Source organism: Chaetomium strumarium (genome assembly GCF_033439665.1).
Source record: "Chaetomium strumarium strain CBS 333.67 chromosome Unknown B0T15scaffold_6, whole genome shotgun sequence".
Lineage (NCBI taxonomy): Eukaryota > Fungi > Ascomycota > Sordariomycetes > Sordariales > Chaetomiaceae > Chaetomium > Chaetomium strumarium.
The window spans coordinates 2,119,094-2,140,179 of NW_026944434.1; the positions used below are offsets into that span (position 1 = coordinate 2,119,094).

A 21,086-nucleotide genomic window follows, 5' to 3' on the forward strand; every position below is an offset into this window, starting at 1 on the left:
AAAAGGGGGCCGCTGTTCCGCCCTTGAATGCTTCGTCCTCCTCGCCTCCAAACAACACTGGCAGCAACAGCTTCAGACTCAACTCCTTCTCAACCACTGCCCTGCCTCTCCATTCCCAAACCAGGCCTCAACCGAAAGCCATGCATCCCGCCGCACTTCTCCTCCTCTTGCCGGGGCTTGTCGCGGGCTTCACCATTCCCGCCGACCAGCCCGACGGCGTCTATATCGTCAACTTCAGCAACGACGGCGAGGCCATCCACACGCTTATCGGCCCGCCCCTGAACCAGACCGAGGTTGCTCAGCTGGCGGCCCGCGCAGCAGCTCCCCGCAAGCCCATGACGCCCTCGCGCATCCACGTCCCGCGAGCCCCAGGCATCGGCTGCGGCAACTACGATCTCGACCACGGCTCGACCGACGCGGCTGTGGAGGCGCTGAAGTTCCAGTGCCAGCCCGGCGCCATCAACCGGGGCATGGACTTCTACTCGATCGCCGGGAGCACCGTCGCGTACATCTGCAACTACGGCAGTAACGCCTGGGCCTGCCAGCGGAGCGACATCACCAACGACCTCCAACTGATCACGAACGTCTGCGGCTGGTACAGGGCCGGGTGGCGCGAGTACTGGCGCGACGGCAACACGGGCGCCCAGACCGGCTACGAGAACAGGGACGCCAACTTCTGCGGCCGTGGCATTGATGGATAGAGCGACCATCGTTTGTTGATGCGAAGGGCTTGGTTGGGCAACTCGCCCCTCGGGCTTTTCTTTTTTGCTGATGGCTCCAATCTTGGTTTACCCCTTCTCAACGAGGAAACAGAATGTTAGGTTCTTTTGAATCTTTGATTTCTTCCTTCCGCATTGATGCTTGAGGCTGGATTCGGGACCCGTTTTATCTCTGGCGCAGTTGTTCCACCTCTCATCTTGCGCCCCTTTCGGGGGGGAGACACCTTTACACTGTTTTGGTATTGGTGATTGCCAGTGGGATGAAGTAGGTAGTGCAGCCGGTGATAGACGAACATCAATTCAGAGATGTGCAGTGTACCTTAGTTCTCAGGCAGTACCTACAGCACTGACGAAACGGCCGTTTTCAATACCAACGCAGTTTTGACGTCCCGGGGCAAAAATAACAAGCCAACGGCTGACCGTGATACTCTGTTACGGAACGGAAACTGGCTCGAGATTGGTTCTGCCTGTGTGCTCAGCGTCCAGATGTAATATGAGGAGGTAGGTACCTAGGCACGTGCTAGGTTACGTATTCGCAAATGTGTGGTACCTATATGCCTAGGTAAAGTACCTATATTTGTGCATAAGTTACGCATCTGGGTACCAGGTAGCTCGCCTGATATACCTTACCTTATCCGTGTACGGTGTCGTTGGAGTACGTGTATGAACAGACTTGTACTTTGTAAAATTCTCGACCGGCTCACAGACGATTATGTAATGACGACTGGGGGGGTGCCCTCTCTGTTCTGACAATTGGACACTAGCTTGAGCGATGACGAAAGAATGAGTGTTGGATACCGAACTAGTAGGCATACGGTACTATTCAGGGTTGTAGATTTGTCCAGCTATAAGTCCAAGATCTTTCCATAAAGCTAATATATTCCAGCCATCCTCGAAACGCCATTTCTTACCAACGATTAAGGGGTTATTGTTACGTTGAACGCGTCGCTCAGCACACTGTTGGCTGTTTTGCTGGCCCGTGAGGCACCCACCTCAGCAAGGCTTGGACGGAGCGATACGTCGAGAAGACCTGTTTTCAGGGACGAATATGGGGGTGTATGGTGATAATGGTCAGATAAACAAACCGCAGCAGGCATACATCTAAACAACGGCTTCCTCGGCGGTGAGTTAGAAGTCAAGCGGTGAACCTATCTTCTCGTACATCCCATGGTTAGTTCTTTAATTCTACACTTCCCGCACAATCTGGTTCCGCGAGTCCCACAGCGCCCTAGCTCATACCTTTGAATCCTATGCACCGGGTCGAGACAGGATAGCAATGACAATGACGGTGACATTCGGCATCCTCTAGTTTTCGTAGTTATCACTAAGCGCCTAACAACTACGCCAGGTTATCAAGGTACGGCAAGGCCATACACAGTCCAGAGTTACGAGTAGCTCGCATTGCCTACTATCATAGGTATTGAGAGGAAGGTAGAAAGGCAAGACGACAGACGGGGGGAGGCGACTCTATACCTAAAGACCTGTCCCCAGAAGTGTCTAGGCCCTACTCCTAGCTCGGGCTGAGCTCAGTACTGAGCCCAAATTTAACCCTAACCCGAAAGCCTAGATCACTCCGCAATCAAAAGGTCAGACAAGCACTGGAGTCGCGGAGCCAGGTCAATCTTTCCTCCGGGCTACAGTTTGACGCAAAACCCAGCTGTCGTGTATGCCTGACTTCATTGTTCGTGTTGAAACGCCAGTGGTTCTGAGGGTTGTGGCTTGTCCGGGATCGAGGTATTGTATGTAACATGACTCGCCTGCTGAGGAAACAAGAAACGGTTTGAAGCTTGGCGTGACCCACTGCGGATAGTCTCAGGTTAGCTTCAACCGCCGACACATCCATGCCAGACATTAAGCCGTACTTCCTGACACCAAGTAGGAAGCTTACAACTGGAAGGAACCGTTTTCCGACGGCTGCGATATAGCAGTAAGATGGACGACGAGTACGGAGACGCCGACGATGTCCTGGTCGCCCTTGCGACCGCGCAAGCCAATCCAGCCCCGCAACCTCAGCCCCGACCAGCTCCAAGAATCCAGCAGCCGACACCGCAACGACTCGATCGCGCACCACCATCCAATGCCTCCGGTTCGGGACCGCCCAAAGTCGTACAGCCAACTCCGCAAGCGTTGCCGGCGCGTGGTTCGGGATCGTCCATTCTCGTCTCGCCCCGACAGAAGGGAAACCCCGTGCTGGCGTGCCTGAAGTCGATACCATGGGAGTTCAGTGACATACCGGCGGACTATGGGCTGGGCTTGACGACATGCGCCTTGTTTCTAAGGTGCGTTGCTTCCCCCTTTTCCTACTTTCCGTTTTCTGTATTCCCGCCAACCCATGCCCTCCTCTACAACTTCACGGAAAGAAAACCCAGCTGACACCCCCGGCAAACGCAATTACAGCCTCAAATACCACCGCCTCCACCCGGAGTACATCTACACGCGCATCCGCAACCTGCAAGGGAAATACAACCTCCGCATCCTCTTGACGCTAGTCGACATCCCCAACCACGAGGACGCGCTGCGCGAGCTGTCCAAGGCGTCGCTCGTCAACAACGTGACGGTCATTCTGGCCTGGTCGGCCGCCGAGGCCGCCCGCTACCTGGAGCTGTACAAGTCCTACGAGCACGCCGGATTCTCGGCCATCCGCGGCCAGCAGGCGACGGGCTATGCCGAGCGCCTCGTCGAGTTCGTGACGGTGCCGCGCAACATCAACAAGGCGGACGCCGTCGCGCTGGTCAGCACGTTTGGGAGCCTGCGACATGCCGTCAACGCCGACCCGGAACAGGTCGCGGTGGTGGGCGGCTGGGGCGAGAAGAAGGTCAAGGCGTGGTGCAAGGCTGTGGAGGAGCCGTTCCGGGCCAGGAAGGCGGCGAAAAGGAGGGCGCCCGGTGCAGCGTCGGTGGGTTCTAGTTCGAAGACCAAGTGTGCGGGTGCGGATCCCGAAGAGCAGGAGGGTGCTGCGGAGGCTCTCGCTGCTGCGGCGGCGGAAGTGGAGGCTGAGTTTGCGATGGGAGACAACCAAGCCGTGCCAGCCCGGGGGCTTCTCACGACGGCCGCCGCGCCGGCCCGCAAGGAGGATCAGCTGAGCGACGGCATAGCTGCTGCTTTGGCACGGCTGAGGGAGAAGGGCTAAATTTGGTCCCACGGGATGACTCCATTACGGTGGAAGTTCGGTCACGTTTTTGTGCGGTACGACACGGACACTACGTTATGAGTGTCGCTCAGCATTGCATTAGTCAGGGGCCTGTTCACCGCTCGGGCGCTGCTGTACCTGGGTTCACGCAGGCCACGCGGGAATTCGTCGTATCGGCAACTGGCCGCGCTCGAAGCAACGGTTCGTCACATTGCTGGGGGCCGGACACCGAGGACGCGAGAGAGTCGTGTTGTCCTGCTCTCACATATGGTGGCGCTACCACGGAGCGGATGATAGCCGATGCGGAAGGTGGGCGCGATACCCGAGATGGCCGAAAGCACCTGGCCATGGTTTTTGAGGCCGATGGTTATTCGGCATTACATGTGCCAAGGAGCGGAATCGGCGGGAGGGGTGCGCGGGAGCTGGACAACGGCCGGGGAGTCCGCTTGGCCTAAACCGGGCCCTGTGATCTAGTCCGTCTGCATACCTAGGCACGAACTTCTGCAAGGGCTCAATCAAGCAGTGTCGTTGTCCATCATGGGGAAGATGAGGAGTTACAGCCAGCGTGTGCAACCCACCGTACCTTGCCTTACCCCATGATTCTTGCTCTAATATGGGCTATCATCCGACCTTCAACGTTGCACAAATCTGCAGCATACGTTAAATATTGCCTGCTTTCATGCATTTATTACGATGGGTCACCGAGGACGCGGCTTACCGGAGAGAAGAGCGACTTGTTTACACCATGCTACCTTCCCCGCGTCCAGGAGCAATAACACGGTCTCCTGCCAGACTGGGAGAGACATTGTATGTAACAGTAACATTTGCAACCCCAGAGTTTGTACGGCAAGCCAACGGTCAAACCTTTTCCAGGAAACTTATCCTTTGAGACCGCTGGCACCGATGTTGAGGCCGTTTCCGGGTTACCTTATGCTGACGGTTCAGTGTCCGGAACATGAGCCAAAAATTGGTGGTATTGGGATCTTCTCGCACTTTGCGCCTCTGGCCACTCACCACGACTGCCTTGTCTGCTGCCAGGCAGTGCGACAGCTTCCGCCTTAAATTGAAAGCTTCAACTCCACAACGTCTCTATGAATTTTAAGAAAGTTCATCACCCAGTCGGAGAAGAGCACATGATCGTTGCGTGAAGCCAGAGGATCCGGCATCGTAACCTTGGATCACAGTGAATCTTGGTCACAACCACCAAGAGTGTGATCCAAGCGCCTACCACTTTAGGCAGGTATATGGGGATCTGACCAATCACGCCATGGCTCCGTCTTCACAGGGGTTTGTTCGGCGAGGACGTGTGCCATCGCGACAAGAGGATCGGCACACCATAGCTCTTAAGCTATTGTGGACCATGGATGCCTCGTGCCTGTCGGTCATGGCTCAGAAGTCGTGCCTGTGTCTCCTTCCCTCGCAGAAATGATACCGCACAATCACATCAACGAGGATACCGCGTTCTGTGATCTCCCTGGCCCACTCGCACTTGCAAGGTGCAGTGCAACCTGCCGCTGCAGCATGGCATGGACGGCATGGTCAAGGAGGCCGAACCCGGGCGCAGCCGCCGCAGTGTCGCCCCGACGTTGATCGTTTTATGTCTAAGGTATTCAGGCTCCCGGTGAACAAGGATTTCACTCGAGTATTTATCCACACTCGTTCCCCCCACACTTCTCTGCGAACAGCATCCCTATCACTGAGGCACTAGTGGCTTTAGGTGCCTGTTTATTTCCTGGCTTGCGCCGGGATACCGTTCGCTACCACCAACCATGCGCTCCCTCTCTCTTGGCAGGGCAGCTCTCCTGCTCGCACTTACAGGCCATGTCACCGACGCGGCTCCATCCAGGGCCCGGCAGCACCGGTACGCCGTCAACCAGCAGCGTGCCGGTGCGGTGAAGGAGGCTTTCCAGGTCTCGTGGGATGGGTACTATAAATACGCCTTCCCCCACGACTCCTTGAGGCCTGTCACAAACGGCTATGCGGATGACAGGTGTGTCTCTACGTCATTGTCATGACGATGTCTGAGTCCTGACTAACTCTGGTCCCAGGAACGCATGGGGGGCGAGCGCTGTCGACGCATTCAGTACGGCTCTGGTTATGGAGAACTGGGACGTCGTAAACCAGATCCTGGAGTACATCCCGCAGATCAACTTCGACAGTACCACGGATGAGGTATCGCTGTTTGAGACCACCATCCGATATCTTGGCGGCCTCGTGTCCGGTAAGCTGCAGATGCCACAGCATGAAATAATATTATAGGAGAGAGTCCCGTCTAACACTTGTCAAACAGCGTACGACCTCATTACAGGGCCCCTTGATGGGCATACCAGCTATTCGGACAACGTGGATGCCATCCTCACGCAAGCAAAGCGACTGGCCGACAACCTGAAAGTGGCCTTCGACACGCCCAGCGGCGTCCCGGACAACAGCCTCTACTTCAACCCGCCGCGCAAGGGAGGCTCCAGCACAAACGGCATTGCCACCATCGGCACGCTGGTGCTCGAATGGACGCGCCTGAGCGACCTGACCAACGACCCGGAGTACGCGGAGCTGGCCCAGAAGGGCGAGTCGTACCTCTTAAGCCCCTCCCCGGCGCTCGGAGAACCGTTCCCGGGTCTGTTGGGCACCAACGTCCGGCTCTCGGACGGGCAGTTCGTGGACGGCAGTGGCGGCTGGGGCGGCGGCACCGACAGCTTCTACGAGTATCTCATCAAGATGTATCTCTACGACCCGGAGCGCTTCGCCACGTACCGCGACCGGTGGATCGCCGCGGCCGACTCGTCCATCAAGTATCTCGTCTCGCACCCGACCACCCGGCCCGATCTCACCTTCCTCGCCATGTGGTCGAACACGACGCTGCGCTTCGTCTCTCAGCATCGTATGGCCCCCGCTCTCTTCCCCTTCCTTCCGTTCCGTTCCGTTCCCTTCGGCTTATGAAGATGATATGCTAACAACCACCCACCTTCCCGCACCAGTGGCCTGCTTCGACGGCGGCAATTTCATCCTAGGCGGCCTGACGCTCGACGAGCCCGCCTACACGCAGTTTGGCCTGGCGCTCGTCGACGGGTGCCACGAGACATACACGTCCACGGCGACGGGGATCGGGCCCGAGGTCTTCTCGTGGCAGGACGCCAACCACCCGCTCAACGCCAGCAACAACCGGCCGCCGCCCGCCGACCAGGCCGCCTTCTATAACGCGTCGGGCTTCTGGATCAACAACGGCGGCTACGTCCTGCGCCCGGAGGTCATCGAGAGCTATTACTACGCCTACCGCGCCACTGGCGATGCCAAGTACCAGGACTGGGCGTGGGAGGCGTTCCAGGCGATCAATAAGACGTGTCGCGTCGGCAGTGGGTACTCGAGTATCAACGATGTGAATAAGCCCGATGGGGGTGGGTTTACTGATTTCCAGGAGAGTTTCTGGTTTGCGGAGGTGTTGAAGTATAGCTATCTGATTCATGCCGAGGTGAGTATCTGTTTACTCTTGCTTTTCCCGTGACGAGGTATTCCCCGGGAAGGATGCATGTTACTGGAAGCAAGCGAGATATGCTGACCGATTATGGGGTTTGTAGGACGCGCCCTGGCAGGTCAAGGCCGACCATACGAATGAATTCGTGTTCAATACCGAGGCGCACCCGGTTCGGATTGCGGGAGGAAGGGAGACGTACAGGAGAAAGAGGTCCGCGTGAGCGGCGGGCAGGGCGGCGGGTATCTACCGACGGAGTAGTGGTAAAGGGTATTCACAATGCCTTAGTAACTAATGTCCTTGGATCATTGACAGCCGCATATTTGCGGTTGGATAGGCATCGTCCAAACTAAACTGGGTCTCCGACAAGGTCTTGGACGAACAGCACCTTCTGTCCTGTGCATCCACCTGACGTTTTCAGTCGCCGACCATGTGCTGCTGCAACTCATTGCCACTATGTGTAGCCGTGTTCATCGAACACTACTCATATAGACGTGATGCGGATTTGAGAGGAATGCTTCACTGGAAGAACCAAGGGGCTATGTTATCCTCGTATCACTGACACGGCTCAAACGTCGGCTTCCTTCCAAAGTTGACCATGAAGAGTCCCAAAAGCCGATCATCAATTCATCGCTGACTCAAGCCTCCGAATAGACCTGCGGGAACGCAGGATCATATCGTTGACTTGGCATGCAAACCAGAACCTTAATGTGGCAGTTCACACAACAACAACAACCCCACTGCCTAGGTAAGGTAAGGTACCTAGGTATTGAGTGCTAACCCGACCCGACATTCCGGAGCCAGCGACCTCGCATCCGCAATCCCCAATCCCGCAATAATCAAACTCACGCACCACCCTCGCGCTTAGCATATTCGTCCTCCATGGCCTCCTCATAGCGCCTGTCCGCCTCCAGCTCGGCCTCCGTCTTTTCCCTGGTGGTCCCAGCACCCGTGTTGACCCCGGCGCCTGTCGGGCGGGACGACGCCGCCGTCCCCGAGTTGCTGGATTCCTCTATATGATGCTGGGACTGTTGCTGGGTGGTGGTGATGACTGGCTGGGAGGTGGCGGTGACGGTGACGGTGGCGGGGATGGTTGGGGTTTGCTGGTCGGGCATTGTGAGCGTTGATGTCTTGTGCAAAAAGGGAGAGCAAATGATGTAGTGAATGGGTGTCTGCTTGTTTACGTTTCTCAGACTTCAATGATGGTGCGTACTAGATTCCCTAGCCGGTTTTATACCTCTCTCGCTTTGCAGGGGCAGATACGTAGTCGAGGTGGCGAGAGAAGGTGGCGGAGTCGGACTTGGGCGTACTTGAAAACTTGGCAGCTCGGCCCTCTCGTGCCGCCGCAAGCCGTGCGGTACGGCGGGGACGGCTTGCTCCTGTAGACATCCCGAGGCGGACGGCAGGGCAACGGCACCCTTTTCTCCTTGCAATGGCAAACTCATCCCCCTAAAGCACTAGGTATGACTATTATTGCGTACATGACGCAGTATAGCCTCAGAACTCGAGCTCGTAACTTAGATCTGTGAACGAGCTAGGCGCGCTGGATGGTGCCTTTCCATCAATATATATCGAGCTCACCACCGACGTCTATCCTCACCCCTTGAAGCATCATACTGTATGGATCACAGGCATTTGCAACGAAGTCTGGTGGCAGCAGCGCGGCAACTGCGTCTGCATTATGCTCTTCTGCCAACCAAAGGCGCTATGGGAACGGGAAAAACAAACCTTACAACCATGGCCCGCGTCACTTAGCCTTCCGCCGGACCTTGAATGTTTTGAGCGGGTCCTTTTTCCCCCCAACCTTAAACGACCGGCCCTTTGCCTTGCCTTTCCTGTGTCTCCTATCCTTGCCCCCTTCCTTCTTGAATGGCACAAAGCCAACTTGCTGCGACGCCAACGCCTTCTTCCCTTCTGTTGGCAGCAGGTAATCCGGCACATGTTTCAGGTGAGGTAGCTGTCTTGTTGTTCGCCCGAGCTCCCCATCGTGCCTCAGGTGGGCGAGTTCTGTGGGATTCTCCTCGAAATATCTGCAGGACGGAAGTTAGGATGCTGCTAGGCGAGACTCCCACACGCGAAGACAATGGAAGTACTCACCGCTTTAATGTCTCGCTCCTCAGCAGCTCCTGTCTCAGCTCTCTTGTCCTCGCCTCTCGGATAGCCACCTTGGTGACGGCGCGAAGTGCTTCACCAAGTTAGATCAACAGAGATGTAATAGATTCATACTGCCACTCACCGTCGTTCATGCGGTATCTAAAGGCCTCCATCTGCGACTTGTTGAAGTTATATGGCTCAAGCTTCCTGTTTATCTTCGCCTGTTGCCTCATAATCTTGGCGAGCACCTTTTCATCGTTTTCGCAGCTCTTTATGGATGTTGGTTTGTGTTTGCCATACAGTTCCTTGGCAATAACGAAGGAAAGGGCAATGCCTGCGCGCCCAGCCCTGGCAGTTCGGCCGATCCTGTGGGTATATGATTTGGCGGATGTAGGCATGTCGAAGTTGACAACCGCGGCGACGTTCTTGAAGTCAATTCCTGTATCCAGTTAGAGCGCTTTCTGCCATAGCCAAACTGTCTTGCGTACCTCGTGATACTCCGTATTCCTCGTCCTTTTTGTGTTTCCGTTTCTTCTTTGGCTTCTCGGCGCTCTCTTCCCCTTCCTTCTTGGACTCCTTGGACTCCTTCTTTCCCGCTTCGTCACCAGCAGCTTCATCTCCGAATAATTCGCTCTTCTCGTCTGACGCGATGATGATGTCGTAGATGCCCTGCCGGTGCGTTAGCACTCAGTTCTTCCCCTATACCCAAAATGTCGCCTGACATACCCGGTTGAATTCCTCGATAATCTTGATCCGCGTATTGATGGGGAGCTCCGAGTTCAAGACGCAGCTCCTGATGCCGAATTGTTCAAAATAGAGCTGGCGGAACTGTCAGCAGGCGCCCAGGTCAGGGACGTGCAACGCTCATTGCGTACCTTTAACCGATAGGATCGATCAATGTCAGCAACGAATATCAGACAAGGGCCCTTGATCAGCTGTAGCTTGAATATGAGGTATGAGATCAACCACTTGTCATCCTCGCCGCATCTAACACCTGTCAGCTACGTGCCACACTCACAGCGCAAAGGGCACACCGCATACTTGACGTAGAATTGCGTGAGCTTCTCATCCTCCGCCCCAAACTCCTCTTTCAGATCCAGCAGCGTCGGATTCCGGCAGAATATCCCCTTCAGCGTATCCAGCTCGGCCGACAGCGTCGCACTCATCATGATGGTCTGCACGCCCTTGGGCAGCGATCGCGAAATATTCTCCATATCCTCGTCGTAGCCATACGACAACACCAAGTCGGCCTCGTCGAGTACCAGGTACTGCAGCTTGCTGAGCGAGAGCGCCGACGAGTTGACGCTGTGCCATGCGCGGGCGGGCGTTGACACGACAATATCCGGAGTGTTGGCGAGTAGGGAGCGTTGTACGGCGTCGGACACGTTCTCGGTCAGCTTCGCGGCGTGGATGTCCTTGGTGCAGAAGGCCGAGAACTGCTCGATGGCTTTGAAGACTTGGTCGGCGAGCTCGCGGGTCGGCACAAGGATCAGGCCGGCAGTGAAGGGGGCAGAGTCGGTCTTCAATGGGTCAGTTCTCAGGGCTCGATGCGGCTGGCTGGGTAAGAGAGAATTCAGCACGTACGCTCTTGCGCTTCAAGATGCCAGACAGCAGAGGCAGGACGTAAGCAGCCGTCTTTCCGGAACCGGTCTTGGCTTTGCAAAGCACATCCTGTCCTTGAAGGGCTAGCGGAATGGCCTTGCGCTGTACGAGGGTCGGCTTCTCGAAGCTCTGCTTTGCGACAGCCTGCACCAGGCGTGGGTCGAGACCGAGCTCGGCGAAGGAGGGTTCAGCTTCTGCTGGTTGCTTCTCCGGTTGGCTAGGCTTGGTTTCGTTTTCTGGCGGGACGCCCGTGGGCTCATCGTTGCTGTCCAGTTTGCGCTTCATGGTGGCTGCTGGGATCGAGTTCGGGCTTCCGCTGCGTCGTTGGATCACGGAAGGCCAGGTCCCGGTCTCTCTGTCCGCCAGAGGGACCATGGACTTCGAAAAATTTGGGACTATCCTGGAGATAAGATAAGGCTGCTCCACATAGCCATGCGCGATGGCTTGGCACCGAAGCTTCAGACCCCACATTCTCCACGAGCTTAATCGGCAGCGGCTTGGCTCTCCCCTCATCAGGTGTCTCTTTCATCTTCACGAGTGGTATTATGCAAGTCCGGATGGTGTCGGGTCTCGCTTCCTCTCCAATATCAAGGCAGAATCTACTCTAGTACGCTTACGTATGCTGGAGGCCGTCTCTCATTTGCGTGAAATCCTTCTCTGGTGGAAGTCTCTAGACAGCTCAGTTCATGACAAGAGATACATACATCAACAGTCCCAACTCCTCACGGCGACGCATACTTATACCCATACTTCTCCTTCGCGTCAGCCACCAATTTCTTGTTCTGCTCATACATCTTCAGCAGATCCTCGGTGCCCGCTTCCCCTTTCAGGGCGCGCTCAACGTTCACATGCGACCACCTGCCTGGCTCGCCGCCGGGAACTGTCAGCCCCCTCTGTACCGCCGGCCGCGCGAGCAACCTCTCGAGCCACGCCTTGACGTTGGGGAATTGGCCCGCCAGGTCAATCCCAATGATCTCGCTGACGTTGACCCATCCGATCAGACTCAAGTCGGCAATGCTGTATTTCCCCCTACCCGGGCCAGCGACATAGTCGCGGTCGGCCAGGCGGGCGTTCAGAATGCCGTACAGCCGCTCCGTCTCGCCGACGTAGCGCTTGATTCCGTAGGGGATCTTTTCAGAGGCAGTGAGGAAATGGAATGCTTGCCCTTGCCTTTTCGACCCAGTTCTCTCATCAGTATCGTCCATAGTGGTGGTGGCGGCGGCGGTGGGAGAGACTTACATAGGGCCCAACCCACCATGCTGCCACGACATCCATTGCTCGGCGACCGAATAATCGTCTGAGTCGACGGGGAAGCTGAACTTGTGCTCAGGGTCGTAGTGGCGGGCGAGGTAGGTTAGGATGGCGAGCCCTTCGAAGACGGCGAAGCCGCCCCGGTCGTGGTCGATGATGGTCGGGATGCGGCCGTTGGGATTCAGTGCCGTGTACCAAGGCTCCTTTTGGGTGTTCTTCCCGATGTTGACGGACTGCACCGTGTACTCCTTGCCGTAAGCTTCTTTAAGCTCCTCGAGGAGGATAGAGATCTTGTGGCCATTGGGGGTTCCTGACGTGGTGTAAGTAAGGGGTCAACCTGGGTTCATGGTCGTACTTATTCACCAAAGGTAAGGAGCTCAATGCCAGATTTGGCGATGAGGCCAGTGGGTTCCGCCATGTTGTCCGAATTGCTTTGGAGGTTATGCTTAGTTGTGGAAAGGGTTCTCAACTGTAATCGTTCAGTGGGAGCGCAGGAATAGGAAGAGGCAGCTTTCCGGATGTCGGTCAGGGGCAAGACGTCACTGTGGGTTCGAAAGTTAAGAGAACAATGAAGGCCTCGGACGAGGGCAGGTTGGGGAGCAGCGCGGCCTTTTATAAGCCCCGCCAATCGACACCTTCCTCGTATACCCAGCATGATGACTTGCAGCTGCCGGCGGCTATCGCGCAATTGCTCCGTCTCTCCCCTTCTTGTAGTTGCGGTTTGGTAAGCAGGCCTCTCGTCGGTTTGCTTGTGTAATCGCCCAAACCCCTGCTCATCCTGCTGCGGGCCAGCCCGCAACTCCCCGCCGGCGCGTGGATTTGAAATCAGTACAATCACCTCCGATATTTCCGACAAGCCGAGCAACAATCGGCTTCCTCTTTGAAGGAGGCCCAGATCGGAACCTGTCAGGGCCCTAGTGATATGTGCACTAGACTGCGCTGCCGACAGTTCTACATGTATGCATAAAAGCTTCCAGCTCTCATTGTCCTGAACATCCGCCAAGATTTGGCGATACAGCAAAATAACAGCAAAAACATACAACACCGAGGATTCCCCAGTCGTCACCGACCTGAGTACTGATTCGGCCCTTGGTAGCTTGACGATGGCAGAGCGGACGGGATGCCGTATTATCTACCAGGTATGGTCGTATGTACTGGGGCCTCCCGACTGGCAGGTTCATACGGACGATGTAAGAGAGGCGGGTACAGACGGCCGGCGCTCGTAGGACGAACTCTGCGGGCCCGATGCCTTTCCAGCAATCGCAAATACTGAGACATCACCTTGGCTCTAACTTACACTATATGGCTCGTTTGCAGGCGCGGTAGAGATGGCCGCATATAGCTCTCCCATCTCACGAAAGCGGCAGGGACACCGCCAGGGGGGGGTCACGGGATGCATGGCAGATAACTGCGTGATAAGTCGGTACTCATTCAACATTGTGATACACGGCGTGAACCAGTGATCAGGAGCCAATCTGGTCTCTGATCACTTCATCATACATAGACCGTCCCAAGCCTACCAGCCTACCCGCTCAATGCGCAGCGCCAAACCGAGGCTGGGAGGACGGAACCGTGGCAATGGCTGCATTCCTCCCTAGCAATGAGGCGCCAGACACCGAGAGGTGGAAAGAGAGAAAGGAAACGGAAGAAGAGAACGAGACAAAAGAGAAACGGAAAACACCCGGGATGTAAGCTCCTGACTAATTTCTGGAACAATCCAGGGCAATGAGAAAAATAACCATTCGTGATAGATCCATACAAAACTCATCACCAACTCGCACATCGCCGCCTAATGACTACTGCCCCAGCTCCTTAGTAGCGACGGTCGTAGTCGCGAGGATACGGCTCCCTCGCGTACGGGTCACGCGGCGGGAAGTCCGGCGGGGGAGGACGACGGTCGTGGTACGGGGCGCGCCCATTCATGTACGGATCAGGGGGATAGTCCCGGGGGCCGCGGTAGGGGTCATCGTAGCGCCCACGCGGAGGCGGGTAGTCATCGATAGGCGGACGGCGCGGGGGCGGAGAACGGTAGCCTCCCCTCCTGTCATCATAATAGTCCCGACGAGGGGGTGGGGTTCGCTCACGGTAACCATCCCGGTAACCATCCCTCCGTGGGCTATATCCACGAGGAGGGCCGCGGCGGTCATAGTCATCGATGGGGGGCGGATACGGGCGACGCGGAGAACGCGAGCGGGCCCGATCAATCCTGGGAATATCAGGCTGAGTCTGTTTAGAGAATTAGCCAATAAAACGGATCTCAGCGTTGGATAACCCTACATTGGCGACACAGGTCACACGGGAGTTCTTGAACTCGCGACCGTCCAGCTTCTCGACCGCAGTTCTCAGATCGGCAGCAGTTTCAAACTCGACAAAGCTGGGATGGGGGTCAGCAGGACTCAAGCGTACTGGACGGCACAACGTACCCTTCATTGCCGCCATTTCGGTTGGTCTCCGAATAGACGACATCAAGGCCAGACTGTCGGGCAAAATCTTTGAGATCCTAGAGCCAGAGTCCATGTAAGTCGAGATCCCGGAGTCGGCGTCGGCGATATCCCGTGCGAGGAACCAGCTTAAGTCCAGCGAAGCCAGGGTGCCGGAGGATTGGGAACATAACAGGAAGAAAGTCCCTCCGCGAGCCCAAAACACCGCACCGTCAACAAAACCAGGAAACGACGAGAGACGGGGACGTTGGCCAGTGCCGAACACAGCGGAGAAATCAGAGCGCTGGCCAAGCATGCGCCGACCAGGAAGCCGGCTACCCCCAGACATGACCTTTGCAGGGAAGAGGAGTGAAGTCCAGACCGGTTGACCAAAGCCAGGGAGGGAGGACGGGTCAGTCCTTGCGGGCCAAGGATATGGCCTGTTCCAAGAGCCTCAGGAAGGTGTATCTCCAAAAGTGTGTCCATGGAAAACGAAGTGGGAGAGCTTTAACAGACCTGCCAGCTGGTATCATTGGGAAGTCCAGTGATCTGCATGCGGTGCGGAGTGCGGCGAGGCCGGGGAGCGCTGCCGCGGTCGTGGTTGTATCCACTGCCTTGTTCGCGATGTCGCGTGCCGCGGGCGAACTGGACAGTAAGACGTTCACCCATGAAGTCGGATCCGTCTTGCGCATGCCGTTAGCCAGGAGAGCGAAGGAGGGGATCATGATCGGGAGTCCAGAGAATACGGGTCCTCAACATACGGAAAGCTAGAGACAACAGGTGCGGTCAGCAATTGATCGAGTCGCACACATGCAGCGCATGGATGACGGAGGCTTACCTGGAACGACATCCCGGGCGTCCATGGCATCCTTGTATTCGATGAAACCGAAACCATTCATGAGCTTGATCTCGGTAATCTCACCGGTGCCATGGGTCGCGAAGTGAGCCTCGACATCGGCCTTGGTAGCTGGGGCCTGTGTCAGTATCGCTGTTGCGAGTGCGAAGGCGGTCGCCTCGAGTTCGACAGAACCGTCGCGTTGCGGGCACAAACTTACCATGCCGGGGCAGGTTGCCCAGGTACAGGCGGGTCGACGAAACCTCGGTCATTGCGCCAGATGATGTTCCGTTGCACTGGTGTTGATGGTTTGAATGGGAAGAATGGAGGAAGGCCTGCGAACGCGGTCGGGGCTGCGAAGTCCAGTGGGTGGGGTTTCGCAGCGCAAATCGATTCTAGGACGAGGCTCGCAGCTACCTTAACTACGAGCGTGCTCGACCAGGTCGAAGCGCGAATCGGTTACACTGTGGGAGGGCGTCGGAAAGGGCGTGCCGAAACCCCAATTCCGGTTTTATGGTGCACAGACGACCGGGACTCGAGTTTGATGCTGCGAACAGCGAGAACAGTGGTGATCAAAAGAAGAGGCACCTAAGCTGGAAATTTGGCGCGAAGCAAGTCGGTTCGGCTAGGATGCAGAAGAACCTGGAAATGTGGACGGCGGGACTCTGCACCTCTGCGCCAAGATCGCCGATCTTTTCCATTTCGACGAATGAGGGGGCAGATTCAGCCTGCCCCATCAATGCACGCCAGCAGCAAAACCCGAGCTGCTACTGCACACCACTGCAGTCAACACAGGAGCTGTCTCTCGGCCGTGCTGGTTATGTTTCCATAGGCTCCAGGCTGTTGAAGGGCCCGTCATCTCCAAGATCTTCAATACGATGGTTACTATAAAACGCTACTCCTGTTGGGCCACGTATCGGTAGGGGCGTGGGTTTATGGGTACCAGCTAGAGCCAAGGATCCCTATCACTCGGATCCAGAGTCTCGGGAGGATGTCTGGTTCTGCGTGTCTGGCAACCGGTGCGTGGTTGAGGAAACCTTTCGTACAGAGCGTCTCACCATCAACTATAATACTACGACTTGGTATATTGTACAATACAATACATACAACATTAAGCATCCGTCATAATATGCATGATCGCTTCCCAACGCCAACAATGCAAACGCGTAGAAACCCCTTCAACTAGCCCAGGTCAAAAGTCAGAACAGGACAGAACGCCGTTGCGATGCAGCCGCTAGATGCTTAGTTCGCCAGGGTCATAAGTCCAAACTTCAGCTAATCATCGAATAAGATATCAATAACCTCGTCCAAGAGCGTAAACGCCAGGTGCGTACTAGACCGTAGCCAAGGTTAGCAATCAGAATGCAGTCAAGGCTAGGAAGAACTCATCGAAGGTAGGAAAAGGACCTACTTTAACCTCGCATTGTTAAACGTGGCAAACACCCTGCGACTCGCAGCCTGCGCATTCAGCCGCCCGACCACGCTCCCCGCGAGATCTGGCAGAAGCGTGGCCAGCATCAGACTGGCCTCGGTGCGGGTACGAGCCTTCTCCACGGGCGTCCGCGGCGTTCTGTTCCTGGGGAACTGGCCATCCGGCCACAAGGCCTGTCTCAACAGGCCGATGTACTTGAGCAGCGCGTCCTCCTGCACCAGCGCCTTCACGTTCTCCCTCAGCTTGCGCTCGATGGTGCCGCCGAGCAGCTGGTGCAGGACGACGACGACGGCGCGGCCACGCAGCCAGTTGTTGCCGCGGTTGAGCTCGAAGACCTCGAGGAAGATGTCGCAGATGGGTTTGACGAACGGTTCGAGCTCCCTGCTCTCGAACGCGTTGAGCTCGGCTTCGGCCTCGGCCGCGCTCACTGTGCCTCCTCCTGTTGCAGCTGCTGCAGCGTCCTCGCTCGCAAGGGCAGCCAGGGGTCCCGTGCCAAGCTGGCTGATCAGGTTCTGCCCTGCGACGGACAGATGGTCGAGCACGGGGATGCTGCCGAGGATATCTTCCATGCCGTCGGCGACCGAGTCGTACAGCCGGGAGATCATGTCCTTCTGCTTGTTGCTATCCTCACGGTCGGTGCCGCCTTCCTGCACCGCGGTGATGACACGCTGGGAGAGGAATGCGCGCAGGTCACGGCTGCGGCAGACATCGGGCAGAAGGAGCAGTTGGCTGAGATAATTCTCAAGGGCAGCGCGGCGTTTCTGGAGAAAATCGCTTTGCAGCTTCATGACGACACGGCGGCGCGGGAAGTCTAAGTGCCGCACAGAAGGGTAGCTGGAACGGAGTTTCTGGTGCAACTCGAGAAACTCGCTGTAGCGCCGGGTGACACTCCACGTAGCGGCGGGCATCCTTTCGCCTGCGTTTCGCGAGACCTCGATCGCATAGAGTGCGAACTCCTTGCCGTCCTCGTCCCGACCGACCTGGATGGACTTGATCTTGATAGTGGAGCGTCCGTAGAGGCTGTTGTCGCTCTCTTGGAGGACGTACTGCTGTCGCTGTAGCTCCTTGCGTCGTAGCTCTCTCTGTAGACTTGCCTTCGACTTGCGCAGAATCCTCAACTCAGCCGCGTTGTTCGTCAACTCTGCCTTTCTAAGCAGAGAATCCACCACCGCTTCCTGCGCGACCAGCTTGTCAATGTCGTTACTCAAAGCTGTGATCGCCTCTGCGAGGCCGAGGTCACCGGGGGCTGCCTCGTGTACCGCATCCGCATCATCGTCATTACGGTCGTCATCCGAATCAGAGGGCTCCTCGGAGAGGAATTTATCCTCGTCGCCAAATAGGTCATCGTCAACGAATACCCCGATTCGTGACGCCGCGCTCACCAAGCCCAACGAAGCCAGGCTGGGCTTCTCTTGCCCCTTTATCGGTCTGTCGCTGCGCAGCGATCCACTTGACCGGCCAAGTTCACCGGGCCGACCGACATCGAAAGATCTTCTACCTGATGGGGGGTTGTCAAGAGCTTTTGGAACCTCAAGCGAGTTACCACTCGATCTGGTCAGATCAACGGACCCTCTGTTCGACCTTGGTGCTCTCGCAGGTGAAACCCCCGTCTGCGGCCCATTTTCTGGCGGAGCAAAGATGCTACTGCCGGCGTCGCCGTCACCAAATAAGGACGCTCTCAGATCTTCCGCTGTTGGCGGCCGACTCTCCTCGAGGATACTGTTGAGAGCCTCTTCCATCGCCTGGACGACCTTGGTGTCAGGCACTGGGGGTGCGGAGCCAGTGTCCTGTTCCAGGCTTGCTATGGAATCGCCCATAGCGTCATCCCCTGCATCATCATCGTCAAACAGAGGAGGCGAGTGGGATCCATCTACGGATCGTCTGGGCACGGATTCGAAATCATTACCGCCGTTAGCGTTCATGGCTCTTAAATCTGACGCCGATCCTGATCGCCGGTGGATGGGCCCTGTGTGTAGTCTCGGGACGAGACGTGCGACAGGGTTGGGTTTGGACGAAATATATGAAGAGGTTCGGGGCAGGGGCAATCCGGGTCCGGGGCCGGGAGCCGAGAGCGCCGTGCGGTTGGATGCCTCTTCAGCAGCTAGTGCCTTAAAGAATAGATCCGACTTCTTGAAATTCTGAAAGTGCTTGAGGCGCATCTCCTCCAGGACTGCGCTCTGCGCTCGTAGAATCTCCCTCCGAGCCCTATAGTACTGCTCAGGCGTCGCCCTTTTGCCAGCCTTGAGGAACTCTTGGATGATGCGCTTTGAAGAATCGGGGACCTTCAGCTCAGGCCGGCTAAGATACGCGGCATCGATCTGCGCGAGGTCAAGTCGGTCTGACTCCGTCCAGGGGGGTAGCTGCAACGGCAGCTGCTCTCCCTCCGGCCCGTCGTCTTCGAGCGGGTTGCGGAAGCCGTCCACGACAAGCCAGAACTGGACCAAGGGCATCAGCCGTTGCCGATCCATATACTCCATGAAGTACGATAGGGCGGATGGGTCCCGCAGCAGATCGGCAAGCGACGCGTTTTCCAGCCGAGACTCGCCTGGGATAGCAATCTCGGTGCTTGTTTGGAGCGCTCGTCGGCCACCCCCAGCGGCCAGATGCTGAACCCTCTGATCCAGCATGCGCTTGCCCATCTCCAGCCGGCGCAGGTAAACCTGGTCCACGTTCTCCTGCTGAGAGTCCCTCTTGAGCTGACTGGCAACTTCGCTGCGGAAGCGTCTCGCGTCCGAGAGGTTGTTGACCTTCCTAATAGCCCTGATGAACTTCTCAAACCTCCTCTCGCTGTCCGCGGGTGTCAAGCGCGGGAACGCTACAGGTTTGCTAGCCTTGGGCACCGGCGAGGCGTGCTGATCCAGCGCGGCACGGAGTCTTCGGACGGTTGAGCGATCCTGGAGCATGGTTCGCCCGTAATTCTCCATCAACTGGTTCCAGGTGTCCGGCTCGGACAGGGTCTGCATCAGGGGGAACATGACCGCGCACGCAGTGATTTCTCGTATAAGGGTCGTCACTGCCCGAGAGGCAAGCAGGCTCTCCGGTAAGACCTTCGGTAGGATTCTGGACATTGTCTGCCGCAAATAATCTTGCTGGGCCGTCTTTGTGTCTGAAAACGAAAGACTCGCAGCGGGATGGAGCTTTCCTTCTTTGTATTTTGATGCAATCGCCAGGTCCAACTCCTCCGTCTCGGTGATCGATCGATTCAGCTTGCGCCCCCTAATGGATCGCTCGGCATCGGCAAAGTCGCGGAAGTGCGCCGTCATGATGGGGACGAGGCGGGTGGTCAGCACCTCGGCGAGGTCCAGCCCCTGGAGGCGGTCGCGAACGCGGAGCAGGGCGCATCTTGTGGCTCGGTCGACCTCGTCGGTGAACACCGGGTTCTTGCTAATGCTTGAGTACCACACTCGAATAAAGTCGCGGATAATGTAGTCGAGGAGCTGGTCGAGGGCGGCCGACACCTTCGGGGACTCCGGGCAGAGCGACTGCTTGTTGTACGTCTGGTGCTGTCGCAGCGCAGCGACCTCGGTCTTCCATGCATCTGGCGCAAGGAAGGCGGCCGCTCTCGGGCGCGCGGTTTCCTTGAGCTTGCGGTGGTGCGGGCCGCGGGAGGTGAGGACGACGAGGGCGAGCAGGGCAGTTCCGCTCAGCAGCACACCGCCAACGAAGGCGCGGCCGGCCCAGAGCAGCGCGGGGAACCAATGGACGGCATACCCCCAGGCAATAAAGCACGCGATGCCCAGAAGCGCTATGTCTCTCCCTTGCAGGGCCATAGTCGGGTGCACACAGCGGACAGCTGTCGTCGTCGCCGCATGTTCGTCGCCCGTTTGGTCGGATGACGGGTTATCGCATCGAGATAACGGCCGCCGCGTCACGGATGGTCGCGGATGGAGCTTTCATCCTTGTTGCAGCAGCAGCTCGCTATATTACCCTAACCCTACTTTCCCCCTCAGCAGTCAGCACAGGGTCGCTCTCCTCCACATACTAGACCGTACCTATACATGCACCGTCGCCGTGCATGCTGTATTATGGCAGAAGCTATCCTCGGGATATATTTCCGTGGCCGTCGGTATGGATGCAACTCACCTGCGGCGCGTCATGTAAACTCCTACACCTACCTAAATGATATCCTCCTCCGCC

General features: G+C 56.9%; 7 protein-coding genes across 7 annotated transcripts; 3 read left to right on the top strand and 4 right to left on the bottom strand.

Annotated features, from left to right (window-relative positions):
- Positions 1 to 140: 140 nt before the first annotated feature.
- Positions 141 to 701, top strand: B0T15DRAFT_513625 (uncharacterized protein; the record flags this gene model as incomplete). Its single annotated transcript, XM_062868056.1, has 1 exon — positions 141 to 701. The coding sequence occupies one exon, from the start codon at positions 141 to 143 to the stop codon at positions 699 to 701; it is 561 nt and encodes a 186-aa protein (XP_062719227.1).
- Positions 702 to 2,651: 1,950 nt separating this feature from the next.
- Positions 2,652 to 3,849, top strand: B0T15DRAFT_513626 (restriction endonuclease type II-like protein; the record flags this gene model as incomplete). The annotated part of the gene is made up of 2 exons (XM_062868057.1): positions 2,652 to 2,998; positions 3,117 to 3,849. 2 exons carry the CDS (start codon positions 2,652 to 2,654, stop codon positions 3,847 to 3,849), a joined length of 1,080 nt encoding a protein of 359 aa, XP_062719228.1.
- A 1,680-nt stretch (positions 3,850 to 5,529) lies between these two features.
- On the top strand, positions 5,530 to 7,849 carry B0T15DRAFT_275286 (glycoside hydrolase family 47 protein). Its single transcript, XM_062863509.1, has 5 exons — positions 5,530 to 5,839; positions 5,898 to 6,070; positions 6,140 to 6,727; positions 6,825 to 7,315; positions 7,422 to 7,849. The coding sequence occupies exons 1-5, from the start codon at positions 5,619 to 5,621 to the stop codon at positions 7,536 to 7,538; spliced, it is 1,590 nt and encodes a 529-aa protein (XP_062719229.1). The 5' UTR covers positions 5,530 to 5,618; the 3' UTR covers positions 7,539 to 7,849.
- B0T15DRAFT_496001 (uncharacterized protein) lies at positions 7,733 to 8,430 on the bottom strand (the record flags this gene model as incomplete). The annotated part of the gene is made up of 2 exons (XM_062867144.1): positions 7,733 to 7,769; positions 8,165 to 8,430. 2 exons carry the CDS (start codon positions 8,428 to 8,430, stop codon positions 7,733 to 7,735), a joined length of 303 nt encoding a protein of 100 aa, XP_062719230.1.
- A 632-nt stretch (positions 8,431 to 9,062) lies between these two features.
- B0T15DRAFT_486862 (P-loop containing nucleoside triphosphate hydrolase protein) lies at positions 9,063 to 12,680 on the bottom strand (the record flags this gene model as incomplete). The annotated part of the gene is made up of 11 exons (XM_062866389.1): positions 9,063 to 9,345; positions 9,413 to 9,500; positions 9,552 to 9,848; positions 9,898 to 10,078; positions 10,136 to 10,228; positions 10,285 to 10,396; positions 10,451 to 10,929; positions 10,994 to 11,327; positions 11,744 to 12,181; positions 12,251 to 12,572; positions 12,626 to 12,680. The coding sequence occupies 11 exons, from the start codon at positions 12,678 to 12,680 to the stop codon at positions 9,063 to 9,065; spliced, it is 2,682 nt and encodes an 893-aa protein (XP_062719231.1).
- Positions 12,681 to 13,649: 969 nt separating this feature from the next.
- Positions 13,650 to 15,789, bottom strand: B0T15DRAFT_560493 (uncharacterized protein; the record flags this gene model as incomplete). Its single annotated transcript, XM_062870531.1, has 7 exons — positions 13,650 to 14,488; positions 14,540 to 14,636; positions 14,686 to 14,762; positions 15,199 to 15,365; positions 15,444 to 15,449; positions 15,521 to 15,649; positions 15,738 to 15,789. 7 exons carry the CDS (start codon positions 15,787 to 15,789, stop codon positions 14,075 to 14,077), a joined length of 942 nt encoding a protein of 313 aa, XP_062719232.1. The 3' UTR covers positions 13,650 to 14,074.
- Positions 15,790 to 16,546: 757 nt separating this feature from the next.
- Positions 16,547 to 20,802, bottom strand: B0T15DRAFT_439002 (PXA domain-containing protein). Its single transcript, XM_062865879.1, has 2 exons — positions 16,929 to 20,802; positions 16,547 to 16,850 (listed from the first exon to the last, which is right to left on the bottom strand). The coding sequence occupies exons 1-2, from the start codon at positions 20,717 to 20,719 to the stop codon at positions 16,793 to 16,795; spliced, it is 3,849 nt and encodes a 1,282-aa protein (XP_062719233.1). The 5' UTR covers positions 20,720 to 20,802; the 3' UTR covers positions 16,547 to 16,792.
- Between the last annotated feature and the right edge of the window lie 284 nt (positions 20,803 to 21,086).